Source organism: Lepidochelys kempii, chromosome 2 (assembly GCF_965140285.1).
Source record: "Lepidochelys kempii isolate rLepKem1 chromosome 2, rLepKem1.hap1, whole genome shotgun sequence".
Classification (NCBI taxonomy): Eukaryota; Metazoa; Chordata; order Testudines; family Cheloniidae; genus Lepidochelys; species Lepidochelys kempii.
The window spans coordinates 91,645,807-91,658,171 of record NC_136381.1 but is presented as its reverse complement, the minus strand read 5'-3'; the positions used below and the strand labels follow the sequence as shown (position 1 = coordinate 91,658,171).

Below are 12,365 nucleotides of genomic sequence, written 5' to 3'. Positions count from 1 at the left end.
AATCTTTGATACCACTTTAGTTATTCCCTGTTCAGTACTTTTAAATAAGTAAGCTTTAAGAAGAAAAGAGAAAATAACAAAATGGCTGGGAACAGAAAGGCTTACAGCACAAGGTTTCAAGTGTCATTCTGCACACACTCCGGAAGAACAGCTTAAAGGACTGAACTACCCCTTCCATCTCATTGAGTTGCTAACTTTGGAGCTTTCTGTTCATTAAGACTTCAGACTTTCAGATTAAAAAGGCTAAGGCCTGGTCTCGACTTGAAACTTAGGTCGACATAGCCACATTGCTCTGGGCTGTGAAAAATTTCACACTCTGTGAAGTAGTTAGGTCAACTTAACCCATGCTATAGATGCAGCTGGGTAACCACTGACCTAGCTACCACCTCTCGGGGGTAGATTTCCTATGGCAATGAGAAAAAACCCTTCTGTCACTGTAGTAAGGGTTTAGTGTAGACCTGAGAGGCAGCATCTAGGTTGATGGAAGGTTAACATAACTACTTCATACAGGATGTGAAACTTTTCACAGCCTTCAGTGATGTAGCTAGATTGACCTGAGTTTTAGGTGTAGCTGAGGCTTAAGTGTCTATGGTAAGGCGCTACAGCAGCATAGTTGTAGCACTGTAGGTGTGCGCTTGTAGCAATATACAAGCGACAGACTTCTGCCAGAAGAGCAGTATTGGCCATGGGTGTGAAAATGTGATCCCTAACCAATGTGTCTGTACTGGCAGAAGGTTCTAGTGTACTAGCAAAATGGCATTTATATCAGGATAGCTTGTTTCATTCATTTATGGGGACGGTTTTACTAGGCCAATACAAACGTCAGTTTTGCCATAGGGTTGCCAGTTTTGGTTGGATGTATTCCTGGAGGTTTCATCCCATGACGTGATCTTTAACGAAAGATGAATTTTTAATTCTTGGAGATTCCAGGACAATCCTGCAGGCTGGCAACCCCATTTTGTCAGTATAGCTGCATCCACAGCAGGAGTGCTTTTGCTGGTACAGTAGTGATAAAAGTGCTCCAAGTGTAGATGTGGCCTTAGATACACACTTACACACCAACTGAGCAATTACTACAATCACATGCACAAATCAGGTGACTGCTTAGCTTGTAAAGGGCAGAAATAGTAATGGTCCTACAAGTACGTGGTATCAGTTTTTTACCACAGAGGTAAATGCAATGCTAACTTCTCTAAATAGAAGTTTATGGTGTGAGTTTCAGAAGTTGTGCACACGAATAGGCTCAACTGTAGTCGGTGGGAGCTGTTAGTGCTCAATACCTTTGCAAACTGGAGTACACAAGGGCCATATTTTATCCTCCATCTTTGTACCAACTTCCCATTGCTCTCAGTAGGAGGTTTGCTGTGGTTTGAAGGCACAAGTAGCCTGTGGGTGTGTTTTCACTGTAGCCTTGTTAACTCAGGTGATCAAAATCTGAGGCTGAGCACCTGGGTTAGCTTGCTTCTGGTGTGAGTGGCCACAGAAGAAAGTCTTACTTGAGTTACTGTGTCCTCACCGATTCTGCACTCACCACTGTGCATTGCTAAGACCTTTGGGATCATGTCCCAGGGTTCTTTCTGTTGCAGTAAACTGAGTTGCTCTGATCTTTCCCAGTGAGTTGTGGGAGAACTTGTTTGTCCTTTTGGGTATCGGGGGAATTGTGGCAAGACACTGGAGGCATCAAGTGATTTAGCCTGTGTCCTCACTGGGAAGTGTGTGGGTTATCAGTCTGATGGAAAGTATCACGCTGGTTTTAGCCTGAAGCTTCAGATGTGCCTGCCAGCCCAGACTGAAAGCACCACTAAACCAGGGGTGGGCAAACTTTTTGGCCCAAGGGCCACATCGGGGAATAGGAATTGTATGGCGGACCATAAATGGTCACAAAGTTGGGGTTGGGGACAGGATGCAGGCTCTGGGGTGGGGCTGGGTATGAGAGGTTTGGGGTGCAGGATGGTGCTCCGGGCTGGGATCGAGGGGTTTGGAGAGCAGGAGGAGGATCAGGGCTGGGGCATGGGGAGAGGCCCGGGAGTGCAGACTCCGAGCAGCGATTACCTCGAGGCTCCCAGAAGCATTGGTATGTCCCTTCTCTGGCTCCTATGTGGAGGTGCAGCCAGGCAGCTCTGCACGCTGTCCCATCCGCAAGCACCGCCCCTGCAGCTCCCGTTGGAGTGCGTAGGAGCCAGAGTGGAGAAGCCGCGTGGTGCGGGGCTGAGCTGCATGGTGCGACCCTGACCCAGCACCCCGGCTGGAGTGCCGGAGTGGGGCCGAGCTGCGTGGTGCGACCCCAACCCAGCGCCCTGGCCAGAGCGGGGCTGAGCCGTGTGGTGAGGCCCCGGACCCAGCGCGCTGGCCGGAGCAGGGGCTGGCTTAAAATGGCTCGCAGGCTGTACTTTGCCTACCCCTGCACTAAACTCATGAGAGGGTTTTGTGTGTGTGGTAGGAGGGTTGCAGGCAACAACCAAGAAAGAGCCTGAGTTATCTCTTCAGTGAAGATGCTCTCAATGTGTGCTTTTTTGGTATACTCTATATATTATATATTAATATAGAAAATACATATACAGTAGGCAAGAGGGAGCAGCATTAAGGTTGCAACTCGTGTTTCCTAAGTTCTTGATGTTTGACTTGGCAACCTTAATGTTAAAACAGCATGGGTATTTAATTAAACTGTTCAGGTAATTAGAGTAGCACAAAGACCATTCTCATCAACATTCCCTCCTTCATTGTTTTAGTCATAAACAGCACAGATTGGTTAACTGTTCTGTGTGTTGGGTTGGATTGTGGGGTTTTTTCCTAATATCTCTTGAGGAATTACTTCTGTTCTACAATTTAGTTTTTTCTCTTTTAGTACGGTTCGGAAACGGCTACGAGAGGATAGAAAAGCTCACACAGCCCAGAAGGTGCACCAGATGAAACAGAAGCTAAGTGAGACCGAAAGAAAAAGAAAAAGGTGGTTATATTGGAAACCTATTCTCACTAAGATTGGGTTTGGTACAGTCATTTTAGCTGGAGCTTATTCTTGCTGGAAACTGTATTTTCAAGAACATTCCTTGTAAGTAAACACTTATTTGCACTGTGAGCCTGTCTACGGTAGCAACTAATCTTGCTGCAAGTCAATCACTAGGGAGTTTGACTTTCAGCAGCAAACTCCTTACACCTAAAATTGGTGCAGGTTAGACACAAATTAGATAAGTGGTGTAAACTTATCACAGTCAGCATCTCAGGACTTTCACAGCAGGTACTTCTGAAACCAAACAGCAGACTGCTACCCAGAATAAAGTTGTTCATTTGTTAAATAAACAGGTACAAACTTTGTGTAACTGTATTTATATACTTTTAAAAATGGTATTCCACTGAATCTAGTAGATGGACCCTGAGCCATGAAGATTTAACGATCGAGGCTGTCTGGGTTTTAATTTACATGCCTGACATAAGCAATAAACAGCGTGGTATCATTTACATTATTAATGCAAAGAAGTTATCCTTATATGTGTGTAATGTACTATTGACATAGGCATCAACATTTTATATTCTTATGACCCAGGATAAATATATTTTATAACTGCATATTTAATCTTACTTTTTGTAGCGAACTGTACTTTTAAAAGCTTAGTTTGTACAAATTTATTTGACCAAAACAAAAAAATTTGATTTTGGAACTAAATGTAAAGCATAATTTGTGCACAGTGCATCCATTCCCCACATTTCAAGATTTTGAGACTTTGGATATGAGCAGCTAAGGTTCTGATGAAGCACTTTTCAGTTTCTCCTCTGTACACTGCATTCCTTTTATTTATTTATTTTTTGTTTTTGCAGTTATTTAAAAAAGCTTGAAATTGCTTATGGGTTTTTTTTAATAAAGCTATTTGCTAGCCCTAGACTTAGAGGCAAATTGTTAAACTGATTCATGGAAGCTGTATTCAGACTTCAGCTACTGTCTGACGCTCTAGTTTTGTTAAAAGTTCTGACATTTCATTAAATATGTAATGTGATACTTTGTGTCTCATCTTACTGATTTTTTTTTGAGTTTTATTCCATGTAATGATAAAAATCTGTCACATATCAATAATGGCACACTGAAGGTAACTTAAAACTGGTTTAACTTCGTGAAAAACTTGTTTCAAATGTAATTGAAAGTATTAGCTACAGAATATAGATGAATATTATCAGTTATTTGATAAGATGTTAACTGTGACGTAGTCTTAATCAAGGATGCCCGATCTATGTAAGTTGCCTAGCACCATAATAAACACAATAGTTAACCACTTCATGAGGAATAGCAGATGAAGGAAGTACTTCTTTACCTTCAGATCACTTTGAGATGGATCATAAACTTCACACTATTTGTACAAAAAAGTGTATCTAAAATAGCTCTTTTCCCAGCTCCATTGTTAACTTCCTTCCCATTGTATAGGTTCCTTTATGCAGCTGTCAAACTCATTCTCCTCCAAGGAAGAAGGCCGTGTGGCCTAGTGGATAGAGCACTGGATAAGCAATCAGGAGACTTGAGTTCTATTCATGGCTCTGCCACTGGTCTGCTGAGTGACCTTGAACAAATCACCCTACCTCTCTGCCTCAGTTTCCAAATGTGTAAAATGGGGATAATGATGTGATCTCCTTAATAAAACATTTTGAAAGGTCTCCAGCCACCTGCAGGCTCAGTAGCAGGGGGTTAAACATGGGACTGAAACTGAGTTGCTATTTCATTGCACTGCAGTTAGATGACTGAACAACATACACTTTTGAGGAGTGTCTCACAGAAGTGCAATAGATTTACACAGGTAACTCCAGGTAGTGTGAATAGTGAATTCCCCTGGTGTTAGTAGAATAATGAGACTTCAGATGGTGGAGTCTTACAGTGTTTAGAGCTGGGTTTCTTTAAGACTGCCATTAAAACAAGATTGCAACTGGTACTGGAGCCATGGCAGAGCCAAGATTTAGTAATTGCTTTGGCACATATAGTAAATTTTGGTTACTTGTTGTAAGTAGGTATTTTAAGGATAATACAACCAAGTTCAGGAATGCTAAATTCAAGACCTTAAGCAATCTGGGGGGAGTGAAGATTTTGTGTTTAGGAAGGTCTTGTCCCAACAAATATCTTTTTTTTTTTTTTTTTTTTTTAAACCTTCAGCTGTTCTAACTCTAATCAACCCCTAGCCTAAAGCAAGTGCATTAGTCTTTCCATCATATATCTTACTCCTCAATCTGCCCATATTTCTTTCAATTAAAACTTTTAAGTGTTGTAAAGTGTCTTACAAACGACTGGGTTTCGTTTATGGGAAAATGTATGTAGTGCTATGAAGTACTATTATAAAAGTAAATAAGATCTCCATATCTTAAAGTGCTTAAAGGAAAACAGTTAAGAAAAAAACATCTCGAAGATAGATAATATCCCATTCTCTGAAATTGCAAGTCTCCATTTATCTCCTGACTCAGCAGCAGGATTTTTCCAAGCCTTTTCTGTTTTCCTCTGATGACAAGCTCTAAATGCATCTTTGAAGACCTTAATTTGAATTTTTACCTGACTCCATCTAAACTTTGTCTCCTACATTGCCCAGACCCCAAGAAGACTTGCTTGGGAATGTTCATGTGTGCTCACATTCTGTTCACTCCTTTCCACACCACAAAGTAGCATTTGTAAATGTATTTGGTAATTCATGGATAAGCTGTGTTTGGTTGGTTTGGCTGCATCATTAACAACCAAGCTGTAACAATTTTTAAGGATCACACCAGTGACAGGCAAAAATATTTTAAACTACGATCTGCTGCAGTATGAGGTTGGGAAAGAAGCTTAGAATGAAGCCTTTTATCACATTCCAGGAAGGAACTTTGTGTAAAATCCTAGTTCCATTTAAAATAATGGCAAAATACCCACTGACTTTTTAGTGGAGTCAGGATTTCCTCTTTTGTCTTTAGTTCATAGCACTTTACAGGAAGGTGTGCAAAATCTAGGCTGTGCATACTTTGTTGTTTCTATGGCAGTTAAGTCATGAGCACATGAGACAACCGTCTTTACTTCTGAAATATTAAATCCTGATTGGGGCACTAGTTCTGAAATGCTGTTGACCTTCTGATTCAAATCTTGACTGTGATCCTTTTTCCCCTGCATGTATTGTTTCCCAGAATAATTACAGATAATTGGAGCATAGTAGAACTTATTTTTTTAATTAGGTTACTTTAAAGCTGACATTCAGATGATTAGCTTCATATAAATCTCGTTCGCCTTTTAACGAGTAATCACTAATGTACATGTGAATCTCCGTTATAAGTAGCACATTCTATTTTATAAGGATTGGAATAAGTTCTTATGGTTTTCTATTCAATTATATTTTTCTGGCAGGGGAAAATCTGTTGTTTGCAATGGCACCACTTACTGTGTTGAGTGCCCCTCCGTCTTTTAAATATTTTCCCCTTTACTTGTTGAGCAGGAGTTATCCAATAGCAATAATTAAATACAGTCTAAAGTAAAGATTTGGAGAAATTACACGTGCATTTTAGGGAAATTTAATTTGCAAATGAAACTTACTTTAACTTAATTAAACCTTTGGAACATTACATGTTCCATTTCATAAACTGATGTATTTTTATTTTAACACTGTATTTTAAAAATAAACAGTATAGTGCAAATGGACATTATAAAAAAGGCAAGTGTGTGTGATGGGGGTGGGTATGAAAAAGACTACATCGTCTCAAAGTATAAAAGAGGCCAATAAAATTATTTAGTGTACCTCTTCATTTATTAGACTTAAACGTCAGATTTTTGGATGACTACACAAGAAACTTATGTAAATTGATTGAGAGAACTCATGGGGAAAATTGTCATTGTGGACAAGTGATTTAAACTACAGGGTGGAATTTGGCAAAGTTTATAATTGTGTGATAGTCTTCCTGCCTTTTAAAGCTGTTTTTTCATTGGCTTCAGCTCAATCTCACTCTTGTGTACTGAAAATAAATGTGTTCAAAATATTTCATCTGTCTTGAGTCTTTATTTGCATTAAAAGGCCTGATATGTGGAAAAATAAACCTTTTTAAAGATGCTGTCAATTAAGTTTAAGAAAAGATTACTGTGCTCTGGAAGAAATCAGTGTGGGTTTATGAATGTTGGTTCTTTTAATTTGTTTCTCGTCATATAGGCTTTGCTTTATTAAAAACGTTACAATTTTGGAATTCCCTGATTGGGACAAGTGAATTTAGACTTGGAATGTCATTTTGCTTTGAACTATGCCTTATAAAACAGGACTGGCATTCAGATTTCAAAGAGCAGTTATTACGTCCTTGTCCAGCAAAATACTCAGTCCCACTGTAATCAATGGGACTACTCACATGCTTAAAGTTGGGCATGGGCTTTTGTGACCTGCTGGACTGGGGATCTCCAGCGTGCATTTGCCTTATCTATAGTATCTCTTCTGAAAAAGATTTGGCATTTCAAACAGTTTTACTACTGACAGTAATGGAGTAATTTAGTCTGAGAAACAAATGTGAAAAATTGGAACAAATTACCAGTTTGGGGGTTTGCCTTATAATTATAGTGACTTCCAAGCCCTTAGTCTATTGATTTTTAGTCTTTACTGAATCGGTGACTTTGTTTTGCGTTGTATGTCGTAGGCCGAGACTGACTGACATCTAAACCTCCAAGACTTGTGAATATTCTACATCTATAAATTGCAAACTATTGACATGCAAGGCAAGATATGAACCCCTCTCCGGGAACAAAAGTGAGGTCTGATAAATACCAAGAAGGCCTCATAATTATCTGTTTACAACGTAAACTACATCCAGGGGATGAAGAACACCACCAGCATGCTACTTTGCGAAACAAAATAACTTGCTGTCTTTTGTGGTTTTTATAATGCCTGTATTAACTGTAGAAAGATGTAAAAGAAATAAACTAGAAAATACTTTGTACTGCCATTTTTATTGTATTTTTATATGTTTTTGGCAGCATTAAATATTTTTTTAAATTGACAACATACTGTTGTGTGCGCATTATGTTAGGGAAAACCTATTAAACAGTATTACAAGAAAATTGGGATTTATCTCGAGGCTTTCTTTTTCTTACCGAACTGGAAAACTACAAATTTGATGCTGAGTATTGAGGTAGCCTCCATTAGGAACTCTACCTCTTGTTTTCCAAATCTTGTTTTGTAAACATTCCAGTTAAATGAAAACAAGGATACTTGAATACTTGCTTCAGTAACTCTTTCCATGTTTGTTCTAGTCTTTATGCACAAGATGCTCTGCAAAATCCAGTGCAAGAAAGTTGCCATATGATGATATGGTTTGATTTCCTTATTTGTCCATTTAAAATCTCAAACTTCTATTTCCCACAAGCATAACCGTTGCACTATGCCAATTACTGCCAATGGGAGTCTCTCTATAGCTTCAGTGGGTTCATGCCTTTAAATTAATATTCTGTGTACATTGCTGAATTTACGCCTTGATACTTGTGCAGTATGGTCAAGTTAACAATCACTGTAGAGAACAGAACTTTATTTCAGATGCCAAATTCAGAGATAGTGTGTAAGATATGTGAATCTATTAGAGTTCAAAGTAACCTCAACAAAAATTATTGTAATAGCATTTATACACAAGGACCAGAAATGTAAATCAGGGTAGGTGCTTCTGTACCTTATACCCTCCCCTTAGTTGCTTTTCCTCATGCACCCTTCTCTTCCAGCCACTCGGAATATGTTAAATCAATTTAACTGACTCCCTCAAACCCATGTACTGATCTTGATTGTTTTAGCACTAATCCAAGGCCTCTATTGTGTGGCAGACTGGACCTAAATTCTGCAGCAAGGTCCATGGATTCTGCAGTCCTCAGGAAATTCTGTGGCAGCCTCAGGTGAACTTAAAAATTGAGGGTTTTGTTGAATTAAAAAGCAAAGTCTACAAATCAATACCGAATAATGCTTTGTAAATTATTTTGATACTCCATTTATTTTGTGCTGTCCATACTTTTTTCAAGTTGTAGCAGACTTCTGTGTTGACAATATCTAACTGCACTTTGGAAGTAGTCACGGGTGAGGAGGTGATGATGGAATTGGGTCTGAAGTGAGGAAGCATATGAGGTATTTTGAGGTAAGTATATCTAGTTCAATGTTTCTATTGAAGTGAGCCTCAGAGAAATAGTTAATGGTGGGTGTTGAGCCCCCAATTCAGGAAAGCATCTCTATTCAAAATAGCACTAAAGCATGTTTAATTGTCCTGAATCAAGGATGCTTTTCTGAATTGGGGCCTAAATTATAATTTTAGTTTTAGGCTTAATCTTTGAGATAACTATTCTTGTCTCAGCTATTGTTTCAGGCTGGGTGGAGACTTATTTACCTCACTTTACACTCTGCTTACGTTTTCAAGGCTTTCTTTGCACTTACGAGGCTATAAATACTTGTTAAAATGAAAACTCAGATTCAAGAGCACACTTCTGCAGCATATCCCAGGGCTGTGAACTGCATAGGACCCACTTTAGACCACTTTAAATATTTCTATATGTCACCCCCCCATGACTTCCATGCATTTGAATCTCAACCATAACTTCATATTAATAGGGCTTTCAAAAACAGGTTAAATTAATGAATTGGATAATAAAGTAAACATGATTACAAGGTAGGATTCTTATAAGCCTACACATCTGAAAATCTGCACTTACTTTTCATAGTTCCATTATCATGCTACTATAAATATTCATAATACTTTACCAATGAAAGAAATGCAGATAGCTGCTTTTTTTGTGTGGCAATTTGGATACAGTCAGTTAAAATACACTCTGGTCCTAGTCCTACCGTGGGATAAGTACTTTCTTTTAAGGCCTTAATGCTGAACTTAAGCAGAGGCAGAAAAAAAGTCTAGTTCTAAGCATGAATTTGTTTTGGAAATTGATAAAATGTAGCTTACATGTTTGAGTTATCCAAACAGGAAACGAAAGGATTTTCTTACTAATTGTTTTTGTACTAAAGTAACTAAAACTTGTATACACAATCAGGCTGAGCCTTGTGGAGACATATCTAGGAAAACTGTCCCCCATACAGAATTAAGTAATCTCTTTTAAGCTCACACTCAGTTCTGCTGGGAATGATGTTGCTGCAGGGCCTCAAGAAAACAATCCCTTTGATTTGCAACAGCTGAAACTACTCAACAGGCCCAGCTAAATACAGAAAGCTTTCTATAAACAACTTTTTAAGAGGTCAAAATGAAACTGCATGGAACAAGGCACATAAAAGAGCTGGAAAAATCCTGAGCTGATACCTTGTTTTTATGAAAAATTTGAACAATTATTCTGTGATCTTCAAATGCCTGTTTGAAGGTCCAATGCTGTCCCTCAAATCCATATCATTACCACTAAGTTCAGAGGGCACCCTACTGTATTTGTATGAGTAGTAGGCCCCAGTCAAGGAGAGCCTTTGTGCTTTACAACTGTCTAGTAAAACACTGGCTACCACCTCATTGCAGTAACAGGGCCTAAATTTAAGCTACTGGGTGTAATAAATATGAAGGAAGTAGTGAGGGTAACCAATCTATGGCTGTGACCTTCAGTTTGCAATTTGGTCTTCTGGATTTAAGACATCTAAAAGGAGGTACATCCACTGCAGTGGGACTATTCATAAATAAATGTACAGGATCAGGTCCCTCCTGCAGAGGTTTTCAGAAACAGTTTGTGGTACTAAAGGACCTCATTAAACTTGCTCCCCACAGGTAGCCTCTTGCACTCATTGAAGACCTGTAACTATTTTCTTAATTATATGAATGTTAAGCCTTATGTCTTGTCCAAATTCCCAGTCAGGTAACTGCATTCTGGTTCCCTACATACTTGCAGCTTCAGTTAAATACAGTAGGTCAGATTCTAATCTGTTACATTGATAACTCCACTATCTTTATTCAAGTTACTCCAAGTCCCAGCCCCAAGAACCAGGTCTCTACTCCAGCTCAGCATTTTTCACTTTGATTTTGAATTCAATCCTGCAAAGGGTGAACCCTCTCCCTAGGATCTAATGAAGTTCTTAAGTATGTGAGTACTATTGATTTAAATGAGACTTTTTTTGTGCCTTCAATTAAGTTGATTGCTAAATACTAAAGTTGTATCCCTCTTCCACCTTTACACAGTTAAGTCTTAAACTTCTGTAATGTTCAGCTAGGCATGAGCTGCTCCCTACAAAAGTTTGTTATAGATAATTCAGTGACAGAAAAGCACTGTTAATATATTTACATATATCTTGTTCTAAAATGGGGACTATAGAAAGCTGTATAAACATTTTTTGCAACTTTTTAATCTGGCCACATTTCACTAAGCAACCATGACACTGAAATGGGAAACAGACCTGTCCAGTAATACCAAGTCTGACAATCCCACAGTCTTCTTTCGTGACTGTACTTAATCCTTTCTCTTTCTCTGAGCTGCATTGTCTTTTTGGATGCCATTACCGTTGATTCACTTCTTGGTTCAGAGCAATTTTATTTTCATTATGAATAAGATGCCACCTCCGTCATTCATGAATCCTTCCAGAGCAACCCTTTTTAATGCTCACATACTTTGAGTAGGTAGAACTACTCTCCTAAACCCTGAGGCATCTCCCTTATGAAACACTTCTTTGTAAACTGATTTCCAGATAATTCTGAAAAGTCTGAGAAAAGTGAACTAGCTTAAATCTTCAGACAATGTAATATAATCTCAGCATTACTGTAATACCAATATGAAAATGAATTATCAAAGGTTCCTATGTGTAAGCCATAATTTACATCTGACAGTTTTAGGATTACACTTTAAACAAATATTTCATATTCCTGGAGATTTAAAACAGAACTGATTTTAACAACTACTTCTGAAGTGGTCTGATTATGTCCACAGTACAATCCATGTTCTTTTGTAATTAGTAATTTGAATTATCTTAGCCCTGTAAATCTTATTTTTATACGGTAGTTGTGCAAAGCCTATCAAAATCTTAAATTTAAAGAAAAAAATTTGAAAGTTGAGGCATTTCTCTGGCAACAATCAAACTAGCTGTCATTAGTAAGGATTATCCACCTGGACAGTTTTAACCTTGGTCTCTCTGCAGCCCATGGGAAGAGGTGGAGTCTGTGCTGTCTCTTTTACAGTGCTGTGGAACAAAATTAAAAAAACCACAGTCCAGCTTGATAGGTCTTCTGTGTAGCACCTCCGCAGACAGTGCACAGCCACTTAGAGCAGTAGGAATCACTGGTGGCTTGCTCAGTCAGACTGCCAGGAGAGAGGGAGTAGGCTAATGGGGTAAAGGGTCTCCAGCTTTAGGCTAGACTCACAAATTGATTTAGGAATTGGTAAGTTTGTTACCTTCATGGCAAAGATAGGTGAGCAGGATATTTTAACTTGTGTGGTTAATTCTCTAAAAGAAAAA

General features: G+C 38.7%; 2 protein-coding genes across 6 annotated transcripts in view; one reads left to right on the top strand and one right to left on the bottom strand.

Annotated features, from left to right (window-relative positions):
* PTPN2 (protein tyrosine phosphatase non-receptor type 2) overlaps positions 1-7,965 on the top strand; it is a 58,202-nt gene extending 50,237 nt beyond the window's left edge. For 3 of the 4 annotated variants that reach the window (XM_073331660.2, XM_073331656.1, XM_073331658.2), the window contains 2 exons: positions 2,846-3,049; positions 7,603-7,965. In XM_073331660.2, the coding sequence (XP_073187761.1) occupies positions 2,846-3,049; positions 7,603-7,624 (226 nt within the window). In that variant the 3' untranslated portion in view covers positions 7,625-7,965. The remainder of the gene's footprint in view (positions 1-2,845; positions 3,050-7,602) is intronic. The other variant, XM_073331657.1, reaches the window with a different exon arrangement.
* Positions 3,592-12,365, bottom strand: part of PSMG2 (proteasome assembly chaperone 2) — a 30,321-nt gene continuing 21,547 nt past the window's right edge. Inside the window, exons 7-8 of one of the 2 annotated variants that reach the window (XM_073331665.2) lie at positions 12,302-12,353; positions 3,592-9,046 (exon numbers count right to left, since the gene is read on the bottom strand). In XM_073331665.2, coding sequence (XP_073187766.1) covers positions 12,333-12,353 — 21 coding nt within the window. In that variant the 3' untranslated portion in view covers positions 3,592-9,046; positions 12,302-12,332. Of the gene's footprint in view, positions 12,354-12,365 lie in introns of both variants that reach the window. The other variant, XM_073331664.2, reaches the window with a different exon arrangement.